A 27,979-nucleotide genomic window follows, 5' to 3' on the forward strand; every position below is an offset into this window, starting at 1 on the left:
TGTTGAGTGAGAAGGCGCGCACGCGCACACACACCCACAGTCCAGTACTCTGGGCCCTTGCACGTGGGAAGAAGGTAAGTCTGACATTGAATAAAGCTGAGAGCCTAGAAACTGGCTCTTTGCCTTCCGTTCTTCTGTGTCAGATTTTCAAGTTTTTCTGGTTCTGGTTTTCTTGAGAGCCGGGGACTGTTGATGGGGTTTGCGGTCCGTGAAGAATGCAGGGTCTTCAATTTTCAAGTCGTGGTTAGCCAAGTTCGAGGAAAGATGCACGTAAGAGGGTCTTACGCGGATCCTGTGGTGACCGTGGGTCCAGCCTCAGAACCGTGAGGTTTCTCTGTAAAGCTCTGCACACAGACGCACGCGCACATTCTGGGGGAGTGTGTAGCTTGTAACAACTGACCCGGGTCCTCCCGAACAAGCTGCCACTTGACTCGTGCAGGGGACTCTATGCCCGGCCACCATGGGGGCAAGGGGGACAGTTCCTTGTACCTAAATGAGACCAGGAGGCACTCTTGGGATTTGGGGAGAAACTTTTGGGGATTTAGAGAAAGTTCTGGGGCCCGTTTGCCCTTCTTGGCCTTTCCCACAGCCCCCAGCAGGGAACAAGGAACAGCTTGGTCTCCTAAAGTGTGCCCTTTAACTCCCCTGAAGGTGGCTTTGTGGCAGAGGAGAGTGGAGATGGGGCTGGTGCCCACTTCAGCCCAAGTCTCGGGAATGGCTAAGGGAGACCCTGGTTATTTGATCAGGAGGCATGGTCTCCTTCCCTCCCAGCATTGCCTAATAAGATAGCTGACATTGTCAGAGGGCCACAGGCAGGAGTGATTGGGGGATGGTGTCTGCCGGCCACAGAGTTCTGCCCTGCTCCAAGCCCTAATAAAGCCCTAACTCCCAGAGGCTCCATACAGCAGTCTGGAAATCTGAGAATTTACTCCTCCTGCATGGTGGGGTTGATGTCACTTTCCTAGGGAATCTGGGCCCTCTAAGTATCTGGAACATCATTTCCAGACCTTTCTGTGGGACCTGGGAACATACTGGCAAGGCTCATCCCATCCACAGGTCACAGGGAAACAAATCCAGGGCTGTGTGCGGAGTAGGGTCAAGGTCTTGGACAAGAGTTCTGCATTAGTCCCTCCACAACGAGAGTTCAGATTCCGGGATGGGTGCAGGTGCGGTGTGACCGGTTCAGGTTTCCTGGGTCAGCCTCAGTTCTCTGGGAGCAGAGGCGGCTATGAAAGAACTGGGTATTGGAAGAGAGGGTCCACTTGAGAGAATGGACAGAGGAAAACTGGTGACCAGGGCTCCACATTATTGTCCAAATTTGCCAGCAGAAATGAACCACCCTATGAAAAACCCTGACTTCTCTCAACAGGGCTTGGTAGCGAACCCAGGATAAATGAATTCCAGATTCCGATATTTCTAAGGGCACAGACCCCGAAAGGACTATCAGAGTCTTGCCTTAGGGAACCAGCTGGGTGGCAAATTAGAGGCGGGTGGGGGTTCCAGCCTCAAGCCACCAAACTGGGCGGTGGCGGTGGCGGGAAGTGGGGGGAGTCTGTCCATCCAACTGGAACGGCCCTCCGAATGTGAGTCTCCAAGCATGGCTGAGGCATTCAAGCCACTTCAGCCTAATCTTCCCTCTCCTTCCCCCATCCTGTCGTCAGGGAGTTGTGCGTCGGGCGGGAGTGGGGGAGGTGAAGGGGACGATGGAAGGAAAGCTCGGACTCCAGTTGGCCTCGCCTAGCCGCAGGCCATCAGGTTAAAGCAGAGGGAGTGGAGGATGGGTGCTTCTGGGACTCTCCGGTGAGCTCGGGTGACAGCCCTCACCCAGGATGCCAACAGCGGAGAGACCAGAGGGATGGGGAGCTGGGAAACCAGGCCATCAGACGTTGCTGATGCGCACGCTAAGGGCGCTGCCCTCCTTCTCCGCTTGCTCCCGCAGCGACTCCTCCAACTTGAGCTTCTCCGGGTCTCCGTAGCGTGTGGTGCTGTCGCGGAGGCCACTGGGAGGGGCCACTTTCACTACTTGGTCAAAAAGGCTGAAGTCCGCTATGTACTTGCCGCTGGCTGACAGCGAGATGGCGGGTGTGAACTCGTAGCCCCAGAGGATCTCCTCGGGCAGGTAGGAGGTGCGCACCTGGCAGGTGGCGCTGGTGGACTCCACCGTCCCGCTGAGAATCAGCACCAGCTCGAAGTCGCCCTCGCCGCTGCGAAGGGGCAGGTCCTTCAGGGGACTGCTCTCATCCACCACGTGGTAGAACGTCAGCGGCAGAATGAGGAACGGGCTGTCGGAGGCGGTGTCCACCTGGAAGGTCACGTTGACCTGGTTGAGCCGGATGTTCTCACCCTCTTTGGTCTGGTGGGTCTGCAGCAGTTTGCCCGTCACCTGGCAGCCGATGAGGAGGCTCTTGCGCATGTTGGCGACGCGGATCATGAGGCAGGGCTTCCCGTCGTGCGCGGCGACCACGGCGTGCTGGCTGAACCGGATGGTCTCCGCCCGCTTCTTGGGCCGGGCGATCTTGGCCAGGAAGGTGCCCGTGATGAAGATCTCCAGGATGGTGGTGAGCACCAGCTGCGCGATCAGGAGCACGATGGCCAGCGGACACTCCTCGCTGATGTAGCGGAAGCCGTAGCCGATGGTGGTCTGCGATTCGAGGGAGAACAGGAAGGCCCCGGTGAGCGTGTGCACCTGGACCACGCAGGGCGTGTGGTTGGCGGGGGGGCCCAGCTCCAGCAGGTCCCCGTGGGCCACCGCGACCAGGTACCACACCACGCCAAAGAGGAACCAGGTGCCCGCGAAGGTCGCCGAGAAGAGCAGCAGCTTGTACCGCCACTGCATGTCGATGAACGTGGTCCACAGGTCCTTGAGGTAGAGGAAGCGCTTGTCGGCGATGTGCTCCATCCTCACATTGCTGCGGCCGTCCTTGGTCAGGACTCGGCGCCGTCGGACCACCGGGCCCACGAGGGGCCGGCTCTCCGTCTGCGTGGTCTGACTGTAATACACCTTGGCGACTGACGTCATCTGGAGGGAGCAAGACAGCATAACGCAGGTTACAGCAGAAACCCAGCCGACTCCTGGCCACCCCCAAAAGCGAAGGAGGAAGTCACATTCGTTTGGTGCCGCTGACTGGTTCTTACCAGGAGCCAAGATTTATGAGCACCTGCTGAATGCCAAGCACCATGCAAGACACTGGTGGGTCAACAAGAATGACATTGTCCTTGCTCCCCAAGAGCCCACAGCCCAGTGAGCGAGACTCGTTCAGTGAGCAAGTACTCGCAATGCAGTCTGATCCTTGCGGTTCTTGGGAGACGCAGAAAAGACGGGGTCGTAATAAGCTCACAGTACCTTGAAGGTGGGCCAAGAAGAGAGGGCTCTACCGGTCTCTAGTCCCCGCAAGGCCAGCTCCGTGATGCCCTCTCATCCTGAAATAGGGTCCCTCCCCTTCCTCATGAATGGCAGAGCAAGAAAGACTATCCTGTTGAAGTCATTCCAGGCCAACCCCCCCTTAAAACACACAATCCCTTCATTTACTCACTTTTCTCCCAGCCCCGAGTCCGTACTCACTGGTGACACCAAGATACTCATCTGGCTCAGGAAACAGCAGAAACCGCCCATCCTTCTACCCCTGGAGATGTCCTCTGAGCCCCCAGTCCATTTCACCATGTCTGATGGCGATTATTCTTATCTCTCTACCGTCACCATCACTATCATCTATTTGCATCACGGCGGGGGCTCGGTCTGGGTTGGTGGCTCTGGGAAGAGCACATAGGGGACCCCAGCAAAAACAACTGAGCCATGGAGGAGAACCACACAGCGAGGCCTCCTGACGGTGCGGGCGCAGGGACGTGTCCCCGGGGACTCGGGGACTGCCGGGTCACCAGGAAAGTCGCCTTGATGGGGTGAAGTAGGAAAGTTCGTGTGTATCAGTTAGCACGCGCTCCAATTCAGGATTGCTGTTTGTCCTGAGAGAAGAAAGGGGGGGAGGCTCTGAGAAGGGAGACAGCTCGCTTCCTACAAGGGGCCGGCACCCCTGCCCAAGGAGTAACTTGAGCTTTTCCAGCAGAGAAAGGATTTCAATCACTGGAACCCTTGGATTCTGGCTCTGGAGGCCAGACCTTCTGGGAAGGAGGAGGGTGATCTCAGGGGCTTGGAGAACAAAGAGGCTCATCACATTCTCTGTTCCAAAAAAATCGGAACCATTGCATCTTATCCCTCACACTGCTCCCTTACCCCGTCTTCCCCACGACCGACCTGACACCTGGAACACGAAAGTATCTGGGCGCATATAAACACCGATCCAAGCAGACCCTACACCGGCGACTGGCAACGGACGAGAGTCCTGGAATGCTCAGAGGTAACCAGGAGCCTGTTCGGCCAGCCTCCGCCCACCTGGAACTTTTGTCGGACTGAGACCACTCGGCCAGACCTGGATGTTGTCCACTTCCCAATACCCTTAGCTACTTGGGAGCAAAGGGGAACATTTGGTGTTTAGAGCCCAAGGAAAGCCCAATTCAAAACTCAGTAGTAGTAGTAATATTTTTTAAAAAAATGCACAGCACCTGCATCTCTATACCATTTTTTTAAAGGTTTTATTTATTTATTTGACAGAGATCACAAGTAGGAAAGAGGCAGGCAGAGAGAGGGGAGGAAGCAGGCTCCCCGCCAAGCAGAGAGCCCGACATGGGCTCCCAGGACCCTGGAACCATGACCTGAGCCGAAGGCAGAGGCTTAACCCACTGAGCTACCCAGGCGCCCCCCTCTCTATACCATTTTAAAGTTTACCGATTAGTCCGCCTTCGCATTTGATCCACAAACTGGAAAAAATGTGAAACCTCTGAGAGATTGGATGAACTATTAATGGACAGAGAAAGTGCTGGAACGTTGCGGATGAGTGAACCTAATTTTAATATCCAAAAAGAAAAACAAGATACATTTTATAAACTGCAGACAAACAGGTAAGATGTTGACCCTAGGCAAGTTTCTAGAACAGAGCATTAAGACTGCGAGTACTTGGGGGTGCCTGGCTGGCTTAGTCGGCTAAGCGCCTGACTCCTGATTTCGGATCAGGTCTTGATCTCAGGGTCGAGAGACTGGCCTCCACATTCAGCAGGGAGTCGCTTGACGATCTCTTTCTCCCTCTCTCTCTCTCGCAAATAAATAAACCTTTAAAAAAAAAATTGCAAGTATTTGGGCAGGTTGGGGGAAGGGCAGTAGGACCCAGCAAGGGGTGTTACCCAGAACAAGTCCCATCAAGGAACCTAACTGCCTTCCTGGACAAGGTTACTACATGAACAAGTCAGAGAAAGCAATAGAGAAAGTGTTTCCATGCAAGGTTTTTGACAAGATCTCTTATGTCCTTGGGGCTAAGACCAAGAAAAAAGAATAGCTACTCTGATCCTGGGGCCTGAAACATACAAAAATCAGTGGTACTAGTGAGTGGATCATTTTCTATTTTCTAGTGATGTACCAGAGAGCTTTATCTCTGGCCTTACCCCATTCAGTGTCTGCAACATTACTTTATTCGAAACTCCAGAACACATGGCCGTCAATCACGTGGGTGACACAGAGCAGGGCTGGATCACAAATGCAAGGTCTGGGCAGAATTAGGATCCAAACGGAGCCAGAGGAGCTTTAACAAAAAAGATAATTATTGCGTATGTGTATGTGTATGTGTATGTGTATGTACTGGGGTCTAAAACTTACCTGAGCAATTCTGGATTAGAAAGATGTGATGCATTTTGGTTGCCAAAAAGGCAATGCTATTTCAAGCTACTTTGGGCGAATTCAGTTATGCAGAATAAGGAGGCTGTTGATCGTGCTCAGATCTGCTTATCCTGTACCAGCTATTTTGAGTCTCAAAGGACAATCAAAACCAGATCTTGCAAGAAACGGCTAAAGGAAACGGGGAAGTTAGTTGGGAGGAGAGGCGATCTGAGGGGTATGAGTGGCTGTGTGCGAGAATTTGGTTTGAAGTGCTGTCCCGTGAACAAGGGTTTGGACTTGGTCTTTGAGATCTAAGAGAAACCACCAATGAGCTTACACCACAGGAGGAAAGATTCCAGACTGATATGACAAAGAACAACGTGACAATCAGGACATGCAGAGCTTCTCTAGAAGTAGGCAGTGCTCTGTCCCTGGAGGGGTTCACGGGCAGGATGGGCAAGCACTTTGCCAAAATTCCGTAGACCGACGGAGGTGAAGGACGGTCCCCCTCACCCGCAGTCTTGGAGGATCGGATGCCCACCCACTCTGCGTCTGCCGTCTCCGCCCTTCCCGCAGCGACCTTCAGGGGATCTGTCCCCAAAGTCCCAGCTCTTTTGGTGCTGAGGAAAGATTCCACCTGTCCTGAGGAATGGAGGTTCTTGGGGCCCAAGGGAAGGCTTGCTTCTCATCCCCAAAACAGTAGTCTGGGGTTATATATCACGTCACAGTTCTTAAAACATGTAATTTGACCCTCACACCATGAACTAAGTACGAATCGTTAGAATCGGCTCTGAGATTAGTGGTAGAGGTGGAACCAGAATCGGTCTTCTGTCTCTTGGTCCAAACCTTTTTTAAATTTTTTTTAAAGTAGGCTCCACACCCAACGTGGGCCTGAATTCACAACCCTGAGATCAAGGGTTGCACGCTCCCGGGATGGAGCCAGCCAGGCGCCCCCGAACGTTTTAATTACAGCAACTGTTTCTGGGACCCCCCAGGTGCACCACCATGGGTCCCAGGGTCTCGAGAAGTGCCTCCGTGGTGCCCCGTAGGGAGAGGACCACAGCTGGGCCGCAGAGGACAGAGCCTGGAGCTTTCAGATTCATGGCGCTGGAGATCTGGGCTGCTGGCGAGGGCTGCTGTGATTGCCGCCTCCAGCTGCGTGCCTGCTGCTGCCAGCCTTCTCCCGGCCTCCTCCAGCTGCTCCCAGCCGTTGGGCCACCTCCCACAGCCAGGCAGCTTTGTTCTCCGAGGGGGCCGGAGTAGGAAGCGGGTAAACAATCCGCCAATCTGCTCCCACCCTCCTCACCGCCCCCCCCACCCCGCCTCCTGCACTGGCCCGGCCCTGGCTCCCGCTCTGGGGAAGGGAGCAGGACCCAGCTCTGGAAAAGGCCTCCAGTGCCCCCAGCACACCTGCGCCTTCCTCTAGAGGGTGCCGTTTCCCCCAAAACCGTTCCAGCCGCAGGCCAGGGACAGTGTCTGAAGACTTCGGGTGACAAAGCCGGCCCCCAGCAGGTGAAAAGACAGAAACGGAGAGACGTCCCCTCCGTGCTCCAAGAACTGTACTAAGGATTTTTTTTGTAACACAAAGGCCAGGCGTACCCACAGTGGTGTCCGGCATGCGTCCTCAGAACACAGGGCTCCCGCCTCCTGCTTTGTGCCTGACCCGGAGGCACCTGAGAGCGCATGAGTCGTTAATGCTCCAGAACGAGCGCGTTCATCAGAGCCTTACCCCACGAGGGGTCTCTCGTGATTCACTTGGTCCACGGCTCCCAACTGCCTTTAGGATAACGTGCAAAAGCCTTTGGTCTGGTCTCTGGCTTCCCGTTGGCTTTGCTCCCTCCGCTCTTCGCCACGCCTCTGGAGCCCAGCTCTGCCGAGGACCTGCCGTGTCGTCCTCTTTGGACCTGCTCTCACACTGCTCCCTGCCGACCTGCCGACCTCCTGCTTATCCTTCCGAACTCAAGTGTCGGTTGCCCGCTTCGAACCCTTTCCTGACCATCCAAGAAATAGTGGGTGTGCTCCGTCTCCCTGGCCTCCCCGCAGCGAGCGTTTAGGATCCCGCTCTTACACACGTTCCCACTTCAGAACACCAGAGTGCTTTCCAGTGGTGCATTCCCCATCGCGTGTGACCACTGAGTTCTCACCTAACACCGCGGACTGGGACTTCCACCTGTTTTCCCAGTGTCGGGGACATTTGTTACTAGAGACAGGGTGTGCAGGAACAGCGGGAGGCGGATCTGGACCGAGGCACGGGAGATGGGGACGCAGAGCTTCTGGAGACCTCCAGGGGGAGCCACGGCACAGCGGGAGGGACACAGGCTCCCTGCGGTCCCGCTAAGCCGGTTACAAACATTCCCTTCAAAAGGCGGGAGAAAGCAGGTCCCCAAGGCATCAGTCCAGGTTCTCCTCTGGGTCAGCAAAGGATGGAGAGAGAGAATGAGCTCGAAAATGGCCGTGGGCATTGGGTGGACCAAGCCAGTGTAAGTGGCTGGAAGGGATGCTCCGACCCCCTCCCCGGGGCCTTGGAGGAGGCACCAGTCGGGCCGGAGGAGCAGGAAGCGACCCTGAATCTGTGTTCTCTGCAGCAGCTCTCCTGAAAGGAGTCCTGGGGACTGATTTCACTGCCTTCATTCCCGCGTGTGAACAGATCCTCCTTCCCCTTCTGCCCCTCTGGTCTCCTAAAGTGTTAACGGTGCCGTCGGCCTGGGAGTTCCGGTGCTCAGACTCCTGGGGCCACCAGACTCTCCTTCCTCGTGTCCACTGTCAGCGTGTGTCTGAGCTGGGGGCTGGGGGTCTGCCCCTCGCGCCTCTTCCTCTCCTGGCCTGACTTCAGGTCTTCCGCCCGTTTCACTGGAATCACCGCGCCAGCCTCCACTCCCCTCCTGCCCTATCTTTCCCTCCTCAAATCCCTGCGACACTGCGGCCGCCACGCCTCATGTCACGACCCCACGGGCCTTTCTCCGGCTTCAGTGCCTACGAGGTGTTCAGAGGAGCCTCCTTGTTTCCTGACTGAGGACGCCGAGGCTGGGAGGGGGGTGTGACCCCGGTGAAGACTGGCCCCATGCTCAGGTCCTCCACCTTCCAGCCGTCCGTGCTGTCACCGTCCGGGGCCTTCCCTGGCCCAGAACATGCTAGTGTCCCTGCACCATCGGTCAAGGACCAGGCCTAGAGGGCCCTTCCGGATCTGCTTCCAGCCTCATTCCCCACCTCTTCTCTCCTGTGGTGAGCCTTGGGCAAAGCGGCTGCTCCCTGCACCACGCACGCATGTGTTCACGCTCCTCTCCCTCCCTGGCCTCCCCTCTGTCCTTGTCCCTACGTACCCGAGATGGCCTTCAGAGCCCGGTTCAAATGACCCCTTCTGCCATGAAGCCTGGGATCCCCACAGCCTTAAGTAACACCTCCCTCTTCTGAGTCTACACACATACACACACACACACACGCACACGTCACCATCTGTGTGTTTTATGGGACACCCATCCAGCAGGCTACCTCTTTTCTACTATAAATATGCTTATTGAACGAAGGATTCAGACATAATGCATTTTCATGGCCCACGACACAGAGCAGGTGCTCCAGAAGTATCTCGGGAGTGAACGAATGAGCAGAAGGGAGAGAACTGGGAACAGACTGCCCCCCCGCCAGCGTGGGAGCTCGCATCCTGCACAGACAGCACTTTGCTCTGGTCCAGAGCCTCTCCTCTGAAGCCCTCTTGTCCTTCCTTCTTGTTTGTGTCTTCTCTTGGCTTTTCCCATTGTTTTTCCTTTTTCCTGAACGTGGAAACCCCCAAAACTAGTCATCATCACTGAGCGACGCACAAACCAGCAGAGCTGTCCTGGTCCGCGGTGCTGCTGCCGCCGTAGGAGAACGCACGCAGACCCCGCTGGGGGATCACGCACGTACACGACCCTTTCTCTAGCATCTCCTGGGTGCCGGATTCGAAACAAGACCCTGGAGTTGGGGAGATGAATTAGATGCAGATTCTGGCCTGTCCCAAGCCAGTAAGGGAGCCAACCCTAACACAGGCAGGAAGTGGTAAGCACCCTAGACCAAGCCCAGGAGGTCCTCGGGGAATCTGCAAAGGGGAAGGTGACATTTAGCTCAAGGGAATGACCCCATGCGAGTGGTATTATCCCCATTCAGAACAGGAAACAAGGGCAGTAACGAACAGTCAGAGGCTGAGGTTTCCCTCCGTACCTGGCTGTCTCTCTCGAGAAAGACTTGACGGAGAGAGGTGCCGTTGAGACGGGGCCTGAAGGTCAGGCAAGACTGAGACACGGGGAGCCTGGGGCCTGGGGGTCAGAGAGAAGGCGCTTCCAGGGAAGGGAAGGGAGCGGTAGGAGCAGAAGCTGTAAAACTGAGAAAATCCAGAGCCAGCCAGGGACCAGGAGCCTTTCGTTTCGGCTGAAGTGTTAAAAGCCCAAGACCCTTGATAGGACAAACTGGGACAACATGGTGGTGCGCTCCCATCCCCCAACACCTCTGCTTTGCGGCCAGCCTCCTGTGTCTAAAGGCTGGGTCCCCGGATCAGGGGAGCAGTCACAGTGCGGGAGGGGTGCCACTGGCTCCTGCAGGGATGAGGGGCGGGGGCTTGGCTCCCCCCATGGGCTCTGGCCAGTGATTTCTCTTCTTTGGCTGCAGAGTGTTTCCCCTTCCTAAGGGCTCAGGGAAATGGGAGGAGCTGGAGGTGCCAGACCCCCCCTCCCCCAGCACTAAGCTGTTCATTGAGGGAATGAGTCCATAAGAGTTTCTGCCTTCACAGTTCCTGAGGAGCCTGGGGTCAGGGAGCCCACACGACACAACCTGCAGGCCACAGAGCCCAGATGAGCACCTTTTGGCCCGACTCCAGGGTCCTCTGTCCTAGAGCTTCAGGCTAATACTACAGTGACTTTGCCTTCCCTGAGCCAATTCCACGCTCAGCCGCCAGAGAAGGTGACTCCTCGACCTGCTGGGAGGTGAGCCGGGGCCAGCCTGGCTGGACATGGTAGCAGCAGTGACGCCCAGAGAGCATCTCATGACTGGCGGGGACACTTTTGTTGTGTGACTGCTCTATCCCCGTGTCCCCTTTCCCAGGGTTGCGTGGCACACCCCTACTGTCCCCATTTCCTTCTGGGACTCTGCTCCCAACTGTCTTCCCAACTCTCCTCCATCTGCGCTGCCCGCTAGCCCCCTCGTACTTGGCGCTGGCCGCTACTAACGTGAGTGTCCCCCTCCGTCCTTGTCACCTGCCTTGAGCCCACTCTCTCCCCACACGTCTGAACGGAGTGTCCTTGAGGCTCCTGGATCCTGCTTTCTGAAGGTGGTGATATGCAGGCAGAGCGTGCTGTCTCATCCCAGCTCTGACCTTCGAACGGCCTCACCCACTCGGCCCTCCTGAGCTCCGTCTGTACTCCCAGGCCCAAGGGTCGGCATTGGTGGCAACATTGTAAGCCCCCCAACCCCCGCCAGCCTCCTGCTCTCCCCCTTCTTCCCTCCAGAAAAGAGCCTTTTGATTTAGGGGTTTGGGAATGGGATCGGAAAGGAGAGGTGTTTTCCTCCAGGACCGGAGGGGTTCCCACGCTCGCTGCGAACCAGTCCACTGGGTTGAGGCTTGGAGGAGGTCCTGAACCAACCCCTGGGGGGACCTGCGTGAATGAGGGGATGGACAGAAACAGGCAGTGGCGGCATACCAGTGCCTCTGGGCCAGTAACCGCTGACCTCGTCCTGCTGTGGGTCAGGGAAGGCCTGTGCACAAAGGGAGGGCTCCGGAGCCCCATCAGCCCTGAACCCAAGGCCAGGTACGCCTGAGCGCAGCATTCGGGAATTCTGGAGACCGTGTGTGGGATTTGGCCTCAGGGATGTTTCAAGACCCTGCCAGGAACTGAGAGGTTACCGGTTACCTGTTACCTGCTCGGAAGGGGGCTGGATGGGGAAGCAGGAGACTTAGGTAGGAGTCTTGGCTCTGCCACCGACTCTCGGGGACCTGGGGCAATGTCTCAGCCAGCCCCTCAGGTCACTATTTCCTTAATTGTGGCATAAGGGGGTTGTATTCGTCCCATTCTCAAAGCAGTGTGCCAGGAGGGACCCGAAGTCACCTGATTAAGGGTAACGTATTTTTGCCGTGATATCAATTCTCCTCAGAGACGTTGAGGGAAGATCTTATTTTCATGTGAAACAAACAACATGTGATAGAATTGAATGAAAACTTGTCCTGATCTAAAAACGAAACAGTGGGGCGCCTGGTTGGCTCAGTGGGTTAAGCCGCTGCCTTCGGCTCAGGTCATGATCTCAGGGTCCTGGAATCAAGTCCCGCATCGGGCTCTCTGCTCAGCGGGGAGCCTGCTTCCTCCTCTCTCTCTGCCTGCCTCTCTGTCTACTTGTGATCTCTCTGTGTCAAATAAATAAATAAAATCTTTTAAAAAAATTAAAACGGAACAGATTACAAGGCCGTCCGCGGGGTGACCGATTATGCTCGTCAACACGTCTCTTCTCTGGTAGCTTCCCTCGTCTCTGCCTTTCTGGGCCAGTTGCAGGGTGGGTTTGGGGGGGCCTGTGTTTGAGGATTATCAAGGTCCCTTCCCACTTTTAAGACCCCATGTCCCGCCCTCTCCCTAACGTGGCGGGGAGAGGAAACAGCCACTCAGCCTCCTGTCCCCAAACATATCATCTCTTCTTCAGACACTAATTCCAGCTTGGATAGTGACCCTGGAGGCTTCCAAGGAGATCGGCTGCTTTGGGGCCTGAAAAGAAGCATTTCTGGGCTTCCGGGTGTTAAGGAGAGACGGGGAGAGCGCAACGGGCCCGGGTAGGAGAGGGAGGCCACTAAGAAAAGTGCCCCGGGTTATGTAAGCCCTCGAGGCTGGAAGAAGACCGGAGTTGGGTTTGGGGTTCTTTTCAGACGAGACGCCCTCATGCATTAATCTCCCTCCCGTCCCGCCCCAGAGAAAATCAACAAATAGCGACGGAGCCAGATGCACACAAATCGTGCGGTGCGGAAAGGAGGGCAGAGTGTGTGTGTCCGGGGCCTGCTTTTCCAGCTGAGTCACTGTCGCCTCTGTCTGCCACCCCTCCGGCCCCTTCCCCTTCCCTCCCATCCTCTGGCCTCGGCCTGACACCAAGGCCCTGGCCCAGGGAAGAATAGGCTTTTCTTCCCTTGTGTCAACGTTTGGAAAGTTCTCATAGCCTGATCAAAAGAAAGGATAAAAGCCTTCAAAGCATTTCCTGGGAGCCTGTGACCCCTGTCTGGCCCTTCTGACCCCTCTGTGTGTTTTCCGGGCAAGAGAGGGAGGGACACAGAGATGGGGCCATGTCAGATGTTCTCCTCTGTCCAGGCAGTGCCCCGGGTGGGCCGATCACGAGTACTGCCCCTTCCCCTGCCCTGATCCCCAGGCGGTGTCTCCTGTTCCCCTTCAAGAAGGAAACCATATTCTTGCAGAGAATGGCTTGGGGCGTGGGATCTCGGGGATCCCCTCTCTCCCCAGCCAGAGTAGGGATGACTTCCTGGCACATGCCGCAGGTGGGCACTGACTCTTGGACCTGCCTCCCCAGCCGTGCCCCAGAGCACACGCCCTCCCCGAGTCATCACCCCCCACCCCCGGGCCTGCTCCCACTCAAGACTGAGCATCCTGATTCTGGGTGAGGAGCCTAGCTCTGTGCAGAGTTCAGCTGAGGACAAAGGATGCAGGCCCAGCTCCGGCCATCCCCAGAGCCTCCTGGCCTGGCCCCTTCCAGGTCCTCACCTCAGAAGAAGGAGCGTCCCCAGATGTCACCCCGCCCCGCCTCGCCTCAACCGAGGAGCCAAAAAAAGTCAGTTTGTGCTAAGATACAGCTGGAAGCAGCAGCATTAATGTGAACAACGTCCTCTGTTATTATCTGTCGTTATCTGTAAGACAGGAGCTGCTGGAGAGGCTCCTAAGGACGCTGGGGGACACCTCCCAGGGTCTGGGCGGGTGGCGCAGAAACAGGATGAGGACCAAGACGTCTGCTCCAGACGCCTGCTTTCTGCGGCGCCCTGCCCCGAGTCCCCAGCCAGCCCTCACGTGGCCGGGCTCCTGAGCGTCTCCCCACGGCAATCTGTACCCCACTGTTCCCCCAAGATCCTGGTGGAGGGCGTCATCCCCGCTGAGGGGTTAAAGCGGTCTTCCAGACGGACCCCATGCTGCGCAACCCGCAGAGGGGCAGAGGGGTGTCCTGGATGCAGATGGCGGGAGGGGAGGGGAGCAGAAGAGGGGGTCTCCGGAGCCGCCCCTCAGCCCTGCACGGGAGATGACGCCCCTGCCACGAAGGGGCAGGGCTTCCCAGCCCTGGGTCCTTGCCTCTTCTCCCCTGCTCCTCTCCTGCCCCCTCCCCAGCCCACTCCTTTTAACTACAAGGTTGAACCAAAAGGTTGAACCAAACTGCTGCTCAGGGGCTCCTGGGTGGCTCAGCGGGCTGCGTGTCCAACTCGGTCTCGGCTCCAGTCACGATCTCTGGGTCCTGACACTGAGCCGTGCTGTCCCCGCTCAGTGGAGTGTCTGCTTGAGTTTCCCCTCTGCCCCTCCCCCGACTTTGTCTCTAAAAAAGAAAGAAATTGCCGGTCGAAAAGAAAAAACGGGCCCCCTGTCAGCAATATCAAATGTTTCCATCAAATATTTAATAGCCGTGAAAACAAGTATCAGCCCCTCAGAGCATGTTTCCCCGCAGACTCCAGGGCACACAGAAGCCACTGCACGTGGTCCCGGCCACGTGGGGGCAGTGAGCGCCGCGGGGAGCCTCTCCAAGGGCACAGTGGACCTCCCTGTCTGCACAGCTCTGGGCGACCCTCGGCCGCGGCCCCAGCAGCCTGCAGCCCCTGGGCCCGTCAGGACACTCGCCACCCCTCTCCCTTCCCCTGCTGCTCCAGCCCTCCCTCCTCACCTCTGCCCTCTGTCTGGAGCATTCCAGCATCAGTGTGCTTAGGTTCCTGTCCTCTGGCCTCCGGAAGGAGCCTCCCCTGTGTGTCCCCCCTTCACAGAGTTGCCCCTGGCTTCCCTCCCGCCCACCTCCGGGTGGGCGCTGGGTCTCCCCCATTCTGCCTTTGTGGGCGTCTCTCGGTCTCCCTCAAGGCTGCCTTAGTCCAGTCTCCTTCACCTCCTCCAGATGCCGCAGTGACCTGGTGTCCCTTCCCCCACCCCTCACCCCCACCCCAAGGCTCCCCCCCTCAGCTGCCCCAGGGCCTCATACAACCGGCTGCATCCTACAGTTCAGCCTGAAATCCTTGAGGGGGTTCCCCAGCTTCGGGGTAACTTCCTGACAGCTTCAAGCCCCCCAACCCCCCCATTCTTCCCCCAAGGTCACAGCCTGTGCCTCGGGCACTTGTCCCGGGGCACCGCCTTCCGGGGGTAGAGCGCCACTGTATGCCCTTGACCGCGGCCTGCACTGGGGCTGCTGGTGACCATGAGGGGCACCTGTGGCTCCCCGGCCAGGGGCTGCTGTCCCTCCGCTGTGTCCTCCGTAAAGCCCCTCCGGCTTGGAGACCCATCGGGAGCGCGGGGAAGGCGGGACCACTCCTTAGTCATCTCTCCGGCTGCCCAGACCCGCATTTCACCTCCCGGTTAGCAGAGAGGAAGGACGCGGACCAGAGATCCTTGGAGACCCCGATCTGATGGGCCGGGGAAGTCACCATGCAGCCTGCGGGCCACCGCGGCCCCCGCCCCTCGCGCCTAGCAGGTGTCACTCATGGCCCTGCCTTTTCTCACGGGGCCTCTGAATGTCTCTGCGCACGGTGGCACGAAGAGAACCGCTCTCCTTCCAACCGGGTTAGCCTAACCGATGAAGCCCGTCTGTTATCTTGGCCCGTCCGGGGCACGGCCGAGGTCCCCGTCTGTCGTCTCTCCCACGAGTGGCCAATCCGCTCTGTGTCGCTCACGAGCCGCGGGAGCTTCGGTCAGTCTGTCCGTCTCCTCCCCTGAGGAGGCAGCAGCGCCTTCCACCGTGCGGTCGGGGTCAGGCGAGATGAAGCGCGGAGTCTGTCAGGCCCTTACAAGGTATGACCATCGCCCAGCTCTGCCGCGAAGCAGCCTGTCTGCTCAGTTAGAGGAAACAGGGCTCGGAGGGGCCGGGAATCTCGCTGGCGGTTAACGCTTAAGCCTGAACCTTCGTCTCTCAGCCCTGCGGCCCTTCGCTCTCCGGACGCCGTGGGCTTGGCAAGACCAGCCCCGCCTTCCTTCTCTTCTAGGCTGACGGTGACTTGTAGGCACCAGAATGGGAAGAGGCTTCCAACCCGCTCTCCTCGCCCCCCATCCTTGTTGTCCCCAGGATGAGGCGCCGTCCGAAACCCCGCAGCCCGCCGAGAGGTAGGAAGGTGTGCGCCAAGGGAGACTGAAGAGCCACGATCCTCGGGGACTCCCCGCTTGTCCCCAGCCTCGGTGGCTCCAAGCAGCTGGCAAGCTTCTCACAGCCCAGGACGGCCAGGCCCCAGGAGACAAGGGTGTGCGTGGGGAGGCCAGGGAGCCCCTGAGCTGCCCCCAGATCTGCCCACAGGGTCTGAGAAACTAGTCAGGGGCCAGGCTGATGGGACCTGCTCCTTGGGTCCCAGGGATCAGCGGCGCCCCCCTGAGAGAGGACGGGGGGGCGGGGTGCTGACCAGACCCCAGGCAAGGGCCCCGCCTCCACACACGTTCTAGTCTGTGGTCTTAGAAGTTTCACAGCTGTGAGGAGGGACGCTGGGCCCTGGGGGGGGGGGTGGAGCGTTGGAGAAGGGAGGGGCGGGGAGGCAGAAGAGAAACTCCCCCAAGTGGAGGCACCCTCGGGAGCCACCCCTAGAGGGGTCACGCCCCAGTCCTCGCAGGAGGGACCATGCCCGCCTTCCCAAACAGGAGACTTTTTCCTGGACTGATCCGTGACCCGTATTTCGTTCATCGTTGTGTCCTCCGCAGGACTAGACTAGAGCTTTGCTGAGTATTTCTTGAAAGAACCCATAGGATCCCTATTCCACGTGACCTTTTCCTCCCGGGGTACCTTCCCGGTGTGTGACATGCTTCATCGCTGGAAGTCCCTCATCCCAGCTCCCCCTCAAAGGGGGGGTTCTGACTTTGTAACCGTGGGGCACCGACCCGGTCTCCCCATCAGCCTTCACTCTGGGTGAAGAGCTGCCGTTTCCATAGCTTCCCTCAGCCCTCCCCAGCGCACACCCCAGAGGCTGTCCAGTGATGGGCCAGATGGGGAAACCAAGGCCAGCAGCGGGAGCACAACGCTCAGCAGGAGAGCTCCATGCCAGAAATCCAGAGTCTTCTAAGGGAGGCCGATCCCTCTTCCACAGTCCAGGGTCGGACAACTCTGGACTTGAGCTTCTCCCTGGACTGACCAAGTCCCCCCGGTGAGCCCAGCGCTTCTCCTGCCCAAAGGACAAGGGGCAAGACGGCTGAGTTTGGGAGAATGGGAGAAGCCGGAAAAGGAGGATATGGGGGAGCGGGAGCTAATGACCCCGCTCTGAAACCCCAGAATTACAGCTGGGACAGAGTCTGGCATAACCCGTCCCTGCTGACCTCCCCAGCATCAGCGTCCTCTGGCCTGTCTCCGGCCCGCCAGTGCCCTCTGTCCAGTCACACCAAGCTCCTCTCGGGTCTTGGACGGGCCATGCCTCCTCCTTCCAACAGCTCTTGGCAAACAGTGGGGCCTCCTCTGGGAAGCTCTGTCCCCCACCCCACTACCCTTCTTCCAGGCCTCAGCTGAGTTGCCACTTGCTCCAGGAAGCCTCTGCAGACGCGCCCCCCGCACCCCGTGGGGGTTGCCCCCTCCTTGCAATGAGCTGGGCCTTGCCCGCAGCACGTCACCCTGTCCTCCTGAGAGGTCGGTAATGTCACTGCTCATGTGTGAATGGGGTGTAAACCAGACTCAGAAGTTTAGTCAACTGGCTCAGGACGACCTTTAGGAAGGGTGAGCCCAAGGCCGAACCCTGGTGTGTTTGCAGAGAAGACCACGCTTTCCCTCTTGCCCCCGGAGGGTCACAAGGCACGCGTGACCGGAGGCCCTCGGGTCACCTCAGTGAAATCCCTGGTTTCACCAAAGAGGAAGCCAAGGCCAGGAAAAGACAAGTGACATCCCTACGGCCACACAGCTGGCCGGCAGCCCGTGTGTTTTCATCAGAATCAGAGGAAGAACCCTGACTCTCCCCTTGTCACAATGACTCCTCCTCCAAGATCCTCTCTTGACCCCGGGGTCCTGCAGGGCCTGCTGGCGTAGAGCCAACCTCAGACGTCACCCACCAAGCTCTTCAGCTCTTCCCCTGTCCAGCCACAGCCACAGCCCAGGGCAGCCCCCTCCCGTCCTCAGGTCCCCAGGATCCCCTCGGCAGAACGAGGCTGCCAAGGAAGGCAGAAGAAACTGCAAAGTTTCTTCCCCTCCGGAGGGAGGGGCAGACTCAGTGCTCCTCTCTGCTGGGCGCTGAGAAAGGGCCAAGGGAGTTCTTCGAGAGAGCTGGAAATCCCATGGCCCCCAGGAGCTCTGAATGTCGTGGGGAACACCTCCCAGGCCACCCAGCCTCTGTTCACTGAGAGACCAAAGGCGGACCCCTCCCGCTCCTCAGGGAGGGTGAGCCCTCCCCTCCTTCCATCCTTCCCCTTGGCCTGGTAATACCGTATCCCGGGAAATGCTTCCAATTACATCTAAATGTACTTACTGCTGCCCAAGCCATCTATCCTTGTCTTCACCCTTTGGGGAGAGGGACACCCGGGGCACCCTGTTCTTACAAAGCAGATTTAGGGAACTGAGCCACCTTTCCAGAAGGGTCTCAGTCTCCTTCCGTCCTCACTGGTTCCGTGTACAGAGAGCCTCGCCCGACCCTCATCCAGGGGAGTGTAAGGGGCCCCCCTCACCCGGGAGGGAGTCTCCCCCATTCCTCCACGTCTTCCTAGCCACCTCCCCGATTTGAAGACAAGAATGGTGCAGGGGTGCCACGAAGACTCAACCTGGACACTTCTAGATGCTAGATGAATCTAGAACTGGATTCGGAAGTGGCTGCCCCCGTCCTCCCTCCTGCGGGGACCTGGAGGGTCTCTGAAGAGGGGCCTCTGGCAGCCGTCTCTCCAGCAGGGGACATGTGAAGGGACAGCCGGGGCGGAAGGATGCACCAGAGAGTAAGGCCAGGGCAGGGCGGGGTGCTGCACATGAAGAAGACGGACGCATGAGGCGGCTTAAGCAGAATCTGGCCGCCGGAGAGGCAGCATTAGACGGGGAGGGGCCGAGGAGAAGGGTCCTGTGCAATCCTGAGGAAAGGGAAACAACACAGAGATCAGTGTTCAGGGACCCTTGCGGAAGAGCAAACCAGTATCGGCAGCACCGTCCAGCTAAGTGAGTTGCTGCTGCCGAGACCCCATCTTGGGGTCCTGCCGGGCCCTCCGTCTCTTCCCTTTTTAGACTGCCTGCTCCAGGCTTCCAAAAGCTGCCAGGACCAGAACAGCAGGGGACTCTTGGACATCCCAACAGAGGGAATTAGCAGGGAAGGTCATAGCCAGGCATCACTAAGGACTTGGAATCAACAGAGAGCTCCAACTTGAAAGCCCAGCTTTCAAGGAGGTCCTGGGGTTTCTCTCTCCAGCCATGCAGAATCCACGGCAGGAGTGGACTCGGCACGAGAGTAGGAAATGAAAGGAGGTCTCACCTGCCCGGAGACCATGAAAGGGTCAAGGTGACTTTCTGAGGTTCTTTCTAGACCCAGAGTCCTTCTTAAAGTCCCTGTGCCAGTTGTCCTGCCCACTCCCTGCCCTACCGGTCCCCCAGTTCATTCCCAGGGGCGGTGGGAACCGGAAGGTTCTGTTAAAACTCCACGTGCAGGCGCACCCTAGCTAAGCCGAGAGACAGATGGTAACCCCCCACCCACCCCGGGAGAAAACACACACCTAGAGGCCACAGACCTCCCTTCCAGTCCTAGCCTCGCCATTCAGATGCACTGTGTCACCTCTCAGAGCCTTTCTGTAAGACAGGTCAGCAGGGGCTGTGACGCAGGGCGCATTGGACAAGTGCAAGGGACAGTCACACTGGGCCTGTGCTGGCCCTGCAGAGCTCACACCCCCTCCCCCAGTGTGCTGGGCTCAGCTCTGGGGCTGGGGTCCTGGCCACTGAACTCCCTGAGGTGGGGGGAGGCGGGGAGCGGCGCTCAAGAGTTCAGCGGAGGAGGCCGTGTCCATGGTTAACGTGTAAGCAGCCCGGTCTGGGGCAGCGGGACATTCCCCGCCCCAGGGCTACATTCTCGAGGTCACAACAAGCACAAACTTGTTATAACCTGTGTTGGAGCAGCAGGGGGCAGCGAGGGCAAGGGGGGTGGTGGCAGGAAGCCTGCGGAGGAGGCCCGTGGAGGGGGGCCAAGGGGAGCGGGGCGAGGCGGGGCAGGGGGCAGCCGTGCAGGTGCATACCCCGGAGGACGGTGGCAGGACGGCGGGTCCAGGCTCCGGCGCGCGCGTGTGGGATCCGTGTGTGGGGTTGCATAGATGACTGTGTGCCTGTGTGTCTCCGCATATATGAGCCCCGTGGAGGAGGGGCCCAGGCGGGCAGCCATGGGCCCAGGCTGGGCATGTGGAACGGAGGAGTGGGCGCCGTGAGCACCCCTTCCCCACTGCTGGCCTCACGGAACCTGCATTCCAGCTCCCTCCACAGACCGCACCCCCATCCCCACCCCCTGGGAGCTGGGGCCTCTCCCCACCAGTGCCCATCTCCAGGGCCTGCTCCCAGAGTGGGGGGGGTCCCCTCCCGTCCATCCCCCCTGGCCCCGGGCCCACTCCCCCGCGCTCTCTTGGCCCTCCGGACACTGGGGCGGGCGGGGGTGGTGGTGGGGGGAGGCTTTGAAAGCAGGTGACTGTTTGGGGGAACTCAGGGACAGAGCCCCCATTGTGCCCGCCCCAGAGCCGCCTCAATGGAGCTCTGCGGCACAAAGGGGCTTTGACAATGGGCAGGCCATTAGTATGCACAGCCAGCCCCTCGGCCCTCTCCCTGTCCCACAGCCCAGAGGAGGGAGCTGGGGGGCTGCTGGCCCTGCCTGTGGAGGCAGGGGCCGGCGGGGCTGGGACTGGAGATATCTTAGCCCAGAGGGGCTCCCCCAGGGAGACAGCAGAGGGAGACCAGCCCAGGGTCCCCAAACCAGCCACGGGCCACAGGCCCTGGCAAGTGGAAAAAGCCATAGGGACTGGTAACGATGGGGGACGGGGCCGGGGGCTGCGGGGACCAGGCTGGGCGGGAAAGAAACAGGCGGAGAGTCTGAGCCCACCCACTGTTTGCCTCAGCTTTACCATGGTTGGCAGGGAACCCTGTGGGCAGGAGAGGCGAACAGAGCAACAGACAGCAAGGCCCCAAACCTAAGGCTGCCAGGTCTCTTGGGGGCTGCAGGTGGGATCTGAGCGCCACAGGAGGCAAGATTGGAGTGTGCTCAGGGTGGGGGGCGTCGGGGGTCTCGGGGCTTCTCTCCCCCTGCCCAGGGGACACCAGCATCCCCACCCCCAACACCGTCAGTACCCTGCGTGGCCTTGCCACTCCACTCGCTGGGCGCTGGGTGCTGCCCCCAGGCTCTAAGGCTCAGCAGGCGGGACAGCGTGGGGGTGGTACGGGTGCGGCAGGTGCCCGGGCTGCTGAGGCGGGACCTGGGAAGGGGCTTCGGGCAGTGAGCAGGGAAGAGGCACCCCGTGACTAGCAGTGTTGCCCAATCCAGATTTCCTCTGCTCTGAGATAGAAACCCCGGGGAGAGAGGGCTGAGGCCTCTTTATAGAACTGCCCCCCACAAGGCAGGAGAGATGGGCTGGACTTCCACACCTCCTCTCCTGCGCTCTCCCTTTCTCCACTGCTCAGTTGTGCTGATGGCCCGAGGTCCTGCCTGTGATCTGCCCTCCGGGCTTCCTCTGCACTGCCCTGGCCCCCAATGTCTCGCTTGCTTCCTTCTCCTTGTCCTTTGGTTCTGCACCCCACCCCGGCTCCCAAATGAGTCTGCTGGGGGGACGTAGGAGCTAACAGTTAGAACTCCTGGGTTTGGGGCCAGCAATCCTGTTCACCTTCCCAGGACCCGACACAGGTCCCTTTCCTTCCCCGGACTAGGAAGCCCGCTCAGCCACGTGCCCCTTCCCCCTTCGGGGCCCAGGGGGTTCAGGGGCAAGGCTGTGGGAGTGAGTAAGAGCCCATGTCATGTAGCACCACACTAAGCCCTTTTCTAGAATTACGTCTGGTAATTCTCCACATCTCTAAAAAAGTGGGCGCTTTCTTAGAGGCCCATTTTATAGAGGAGAAAACAGAGATGTGGATGCTTGGCTCAAGGTCACACAGCTAGTGAGCGTAGGATGCGGCCCCACAGGCTAAGCCACCCCGTACTGTCCCCCACCCCGTGAGCACGGTCAGAGGAGCCTGGGCAGCCAACGGCGATCAGCCAGAACACTCTGCCTGGCTGGGGTGTGGGGGCTTTGAAACGGTTTTCTGAAGTTGCCCTAGACTAGCGATTCTCAAAGTGTGGTCCAGGGACCCTGGGGGTTCCCGAGACCCTTTCGGAGGCTCTGTGAGATCAAAACTGTCTTCACAACAATGCTAAATGTGACTTGCTTCCTTTGCTCCCCTTCTCTCATGAGGGTTCAGTGGAGTTTTCCAGAAGCTCGGAGACACATGACATGGCAACAAATCGAATGCAGAAGCAGAGAGGAGCATCGTCTGCCGCCGTGCAGACACATGTTCCGAAGATTGTGAAAACGCGAGACACCGTCACTCTTCTTACGAAACTTCGTGTTTCTTTGTTTTTAAAAATATAGCTATTTTCCATTGAAAAGACATCACTTAGGTGGACCGGTGATGGGTTTCGGTTTTTAAACAAACTAATAAATATTTAAGCCTCCTCAGTTTTCATTTCTCACGTACCAGTGAGTGTCACCCACAGAAACAAAAGATCTCTTGAGCCTGCGATCATTTTTAAGAGCACCAGGGGGTCCGGGGATGAAGGGGCTTGGGAAGCCGTGACCTAGACTCCGCCAGACAAACTCCCACTCCTTGCCAGCTGCCCATGACTTCTTTATCGGAGGGTCAACAAGGGAGGGCTCGACCTGGGCAGAAGGTATGTGCCTGGGTCCCCTGTTTGGGACGAGGGTGGAGGGTAGGGCTCGGGAACAGTCCCAGGGACAATGTGACTAGGAGGTCGGGCCTGGGCCCCCAGGAGGTGTCCCCACAGGTCTGCCAGGTTGCAAACCCCTTCCCCAGAGGTGTGCTCAAGACAACGGGGCCGCACCAGGCTGGGCTCTGACCTTCACCCCTTCTCCACGCAGGATGCCTGCCGACAAGCCTGGCCTCGGGCGGGGGTAGACCTCCCTGGCGAGAAGAGAAAGGCTCAGTAGATCCCCACAAGAGTTTCTGTGTTTGGACCAACAGTGCTTAAAGGATTGGAAATGGAGGTTTCTGGGGTCTGCTGCTTGCAATCTTCAGGTGAAGCCATCTCTACAGGATGGGCCCGTTGCCAGAGAGTGGCTTTTCTTGAAGTTCCCTAGAAAGTTGAATAACCGGCTCTTACATCCATACACCCCACCCCACCCCCACACTCATAAGCCTCTAATATCACGGTCCTCCCACCAAGAATCAGCATCTAGGAAGGTGTCCTACCTAGAATCTAGCTGGCTGGAGGCACTCTGTTCCTCAGAGCTGAGGGGTCCAGGGAGGGAAGAGAGGCCTTTGCTCTACAGGGTCAGGAATGTCCAGGGCTGCAGGGGCATGGCCGCACCCCAGAGGAGCCCCCGTGTAATGAAGGGGACAGGATGTCCCCTCCCAACATTCCCATTGCGCTGGGCATCTGGGCAAAGGAACAGACACAGGGACAAAGGACAAGCAGAATGCTGAGAAGCAGGGGTACAAGTGGACAGGGAGGCTGGGGAAATGAGATGGAAATGGGGGGGTGGGCCTTGGAAGGTGAGGCCCAGAGGGAGAGGAGGGGTGAAGCCCGAGAGCTGCCGGGGGACTCCTCCTTCCCCAGAACAAGGTCTGAAGACAGCAGGGGGAAAGTCTTCTACAGAGTATCCTGAAGACCTTGATTGGAGTTTGCTTGTGAAAACCAACGGGGATGTCTGGGTAAGAAAGGGACAAGACGAAACAGGTGCTTTTTGGTGACAGTTCCAGTGGCGGGAAGGGGAAAGGGAGGGAGCCAAGCAGAAAGAGAGGCTGGAGTCAGGGAGGCGGTTAGGGAGGCTGCTGTGGGCACCCAGGTGACCGCGGACAGAGGAAGGGGCGGGCAGGCGGGCACGCAAGCCCAAGTGAGGGAGACCCGGGCACCTGTGGAACAGGCAGGGCCGCGCGGGATGGGGGAGCTGTGCGGTGCAACCAAGAAGCTGGAAGGGAGAAGTTGCTCTGAAAGGCCCAACAGACTGTTTTAGGGGAATTCAGCAGCCGAGGTCACACCTCCTGGGCCGCAGCTGAAGACGGGACATCCACCTGCTGCAAACAGGGGAAGGAGCCACGGCTGAGGAGCCCCAGCCCACGTGACGGCCCAGCTGCGGGAACGAAGACGGGCATCTCCTCCCGCCTTCCCAGACTCGGGAAGGGTAGAAGGACAGAAGCCAGGCCTTGACGGCTGGTCTGCAGAAGAACCAGGGAGTGGATAAGGGAGCCGGGAGAGCCCATAGAGTTGGGTCAGGGAGTGCGGACAGCACAGCAGCAAGCACGCTTTTTAGGACCTAAGCGCCGTCCCGAGCCCTCCACAAAGTCTGACTCTCAACCCCGCACTGTCACCGTCCTGGGTAAGGGTGAGGGTCTCAGGGCAAAGTGCTGGAAGCGGGACTGAAACTCAGCAAGTCTGACTCCGCGGCTGCCCTCTTCATAGCTCTACCCGCGGCCTCCCAGGCAGGGCCTGAGCAGGAAGGAGCCCTGGGCCAGCGCCTCAGAGGGACGGGCCACCCGGAGCCGTGTCCCCCGGCCCCTGACAGCTGCCACATCATCCCTGCGCCGATCGCTGAGCGGCACGTCCCAGCTCCCCTAGAAGCCTTCGTGATGGGCTTGGGGGTCTGCTTTCGGTGCCAGTAGGTGGCCTCCTGCTCTTTCCCCACCTCCATTTCCGATTTCTTTCCTTGAATGGGATGCGCTTCCCGAAGTCGAACCCAAGTCCTTCCAGCGGCAGCACCCCGCCTTTCCCGGGCCTTCTGCCCCTGGCAGGAGAGCAGAAGGGCCCGATACTTTGACCTTAGGTCTCGAGAAGCCAGAAATGCTCCTGCTCTCAGCCCCGGCTTCTCTGGGCCACCCCAGCAGGTTCCTACTTCCCACATTCCAGAGCCAGCCCCTCCCTTCTGCCCACCGCCTCAAATCCAGCTCTGCCGACAGACACCCACGGGAGAGCTTTTCCCACAATCCCCTTCTCTTTGCCCTTTCAAGGTTCTGGTGGGGGAGGGGGTGAAGAGGGGCTGTGCCAGGGCACACGACAGCAACATGTATGTGAACACAGGATGAAGGAAGAAAATCACTGAGCTCAGCCCGTGGGACGGACGGGGGAGGGGCACACCCGGGAAAGTCCAAGTCTGGAGCTGCCCCCGCCGACCACCCTTCACCGGGCACCCGACCCTCGGAGTCCGAATCTGCCTGCTCGCTATCCTTCTGCGGTTCCCTCTCAGTGGCCTCTCTGCCCCTTCCAGGGCCTCACCACTGTCCCGGACAGCTTGGCCTCAGCCTGGACGGCAGCACTGACCAGTCAGGCAAGAGAAGAATCTAGGCCGGGAAGGGGAGGGAGAGCGGAAGATGTTTCCTTCTGTCCTACATAACCCTTGGCAGCAAAGTTGGGGGCGCCATTGCCCGATGCCTCTTTCTCTCCCCACCAATGTCAGGGGGCTCAGCCTATCGTCCACATTCTGTGCAGAAACCAAGCATCCTGCTAGGAGGCCCAAGAGGCCTTTTCTCCTCTGAGAAAGCGGGTATTTCTGTATGACTCACCCCCAGGGCCCTAAAGCCCCCATCCCACCAACCCCAGGATGACCCCAGAGGATGTCGTGTGAGACCACCCAGATCCAAGTGTCCCAGCCTCTCCGGTCCCTAGGGAGGACAAGGGAAGGAGGCCACTGGGTCTCCGGCCAGGCCCTTCCCTTCCACCCCAAGCCAAACCAGCTGGAGCTATAGGTGAGCTCGTGCGTGGGGGTGCAGGTGGGGCACCGCGCCCCAGTCAGTGGGGCACAGGGAAGAGGCGGGGGTGCCTGTGGCTGCCTCCCGTGCAAACGCGAGGGACCCTAGCCTGGAAGTGGGGCTGATGTTGGGAAGACTCGGCTTTTTCCCCCGCGGGGTAGGGGCAGGCATAGGATTCGGCATTAGAACCACAGAAGGAATGGGCCCATAACCCTGCCACTCCCCACCCCTCCGTTCCGTGGAGTCATTGCCATTCGATACCCACTGAGACAAGTTGGCTGCTCAGGCTCCGGCTGGGGGGGCACCGCTCAGAAAACAGCAGCTCCTTTCAGGACCCAGGCTGGCAAGGGCTTTGGGAGGCTGGACTGGCCCAGATCACCCCCCAACACCCCCTCTCTCCCTCCCTCGCCACCACCACCAAAGGACAGAGGGGCGGGGAGAAGGGAGTTGGCGCTGCCTGGGCCATGCCTAGTCCTCCGCTGAGCGGGCCTGGCCTCGCTCCCTGGCATGACGCCGTGCCTCCCCCTCCCTCACTTCCTGCTCCCTGAAGAACTAGCTAGGATCCAGGACACCTGCTTCCTTCCCCACGGGGTCCTCAGACCCAGCCTATGCCCTGAGGAGGAAGCAGACCCTACCCCTGGGCACTGGACAGTGCCCACCCTTGTGAGAACATGTTCAGAAAGTCATAGAGGTCAGGGAGAGAGTTTGGAGACGGAACCCAGTGCAACTCAGGGGCGGCCGCCGGCCCCTCCTCAGGCTGATTTCTTGACACCCTCCAGGCCCTGCTGGGCACCCCTAAACACACCCATCCCCACACAAGGGCCCCAAATCTTCCGTCTCCTCCTCTCTCCTGCCTGGACCTCCCTAAAGCCGTCCCAGTGGGGAAAAAAGTCAAACACCCAGGCAAGGCAGACCAGCCAAAAAATGTTCAGCAAGAATTCGTATTGATAAGCAACATAACCAAGCTTTGAGCCTTTGGGTCCAGATTTGTGCCCTGCTTCTCTGCCACCCCCACTTCCCATCAGCCTCACCCTGGGGTGCTTTGGTAATAGGAATGAAATCTCAGGTGACCGACTCCCACCTTGTCCCGGTTTTGTCCTTCTACCCATTCTACCCGTCCCAGGACTCCGCTCTCTGCCCCCAAATCAGGAAGCTGGAACCCTCGCCTCTCTCCTAACACCAGTAGCCTTGGTCAGTTCCTGGCGGTGGCGGGGTGGGGGGGGGGTGGGATGGGGAAGGGCATCTCCTGGCCTCCTAGTCCAGCAGGAGCTGCTCTGCCGGGCTCTTCCTAGGGATCCTACTGGGATACAGCTGGGGGAGGGGGGCCAGAGGTGAGGAGGGGCCAGAGGCGAGCCCGCCAAGGGGAAGTGGAGGGAAGGGGCAGGATGGGCAGGGGTCCCAGGCACATCAGGCTGCCAGGGCTTCCGAATCCAAGCTGTAGGCGTCTTTCTTGCCATGTGTGAGCTTGTGATCAATGGGTGTCACTATGTGAGAGTCACTGCGTGGGGAGGGGGACCGGCTGGCACGGGAGTGGGAGAACCTGAAGATCCTGGGAAGAGGGGGCGCTGTCTTGAGGCCTGTGTGGGGGATGCTGGTCCTATGCAGGCGGTGGTCACTGTGTTCCTTGAGAGGGCTAGGATGGGATGCCAGGTCCGCCTTGTAGGAAGGGCATCAAGAAAGCCCCTTCCTCAGCCTAATGCGCGGGAGGTGACCAGCTTTGGCCAAGCTTCCTTCTCGGGGAGTCCTTCCCCGGAGGGTCCGTTTGGGGTTGCTGAGGTGGGAGGCTGGGGAGCAGGCTCTTGCCGCTGAAGCCAGACAGGGTAGGGACGGAAGGGCTGGGGGCCCACATCCCCGGGAGTGAGGTGGTTGGCCAGGGCGGGGCAGCACTCCTCCTCCGTCACCGCCAGGGGGGCTTACCTTGGGTCCGGGGTGGAGTGGTCCCTCGGATGGGCAGCGGGACGGTCGGACGGACGGACGGACGGGGCGGGCAGGAGTGAGGAACGGAGCTGAGCGACGGGCAGAGCCAGGACTCTTAAACCCGGAGCTGGGATCAGATAAGGGCTGGTCCGGGGGCCAGGGCCGGGGTCGGGCCGGCCGGGGGGCAGAGCTGGGCCGGGCCGGGCCGCCCCCTCCCTCCGCAGCGCCGCAGCCAAACTTCGTGTGAATGGAGGGGCCCGGAGGGGGCCGGCGGGCGGGGGCGGGGGGCTGCGGCCGGGCCAATGGGGACGTGGAGCGCCA

At 59.2% G+C, this 27,979-nt stretch overlaps 1 protein-coding gene across 1 annotated transcript; it reads right to left on the bottom strand.

The window, feature by feature from the left end:
• KCNJ10 (potassium inwardly rectifying channel subfamily J member 10) lies at positions 1–27,790 on the bottom strand. Its single transcript, XM_044266671.1, has 2 exons — positions 27,659–27,790; positions 1–3,019 (listed from the first exon to the last, which is right to left on the bottom strand). The coding sequence occupies exon 2, from the start codon at positions 3,017–3,019 to the stop codon at positions 1,880–1,882; it is 1,140 nt and encodes a 379-aa protein (XP_044122606.1). The 5' UTR covers positions 27,659–27,790; the 3' UTR covers positions 1–1,879.
• Between the last annotated feature and the right edge of the window lie 189 nt (positions 27,791–27,979).

This window comes from Neovison vison, chromosome 10 (assembly GCF_020171115.1).
Source record: "Neovison vison isolate M4711 chromosome 10, ASM_NN_V1, whole genome shotgun sequence".
Lineage (NCBI taxonomy): Eukaryota > Metazoa > Chordata > Mammalia > Carnivora > Mustelidae > Neogale > Neogale vison.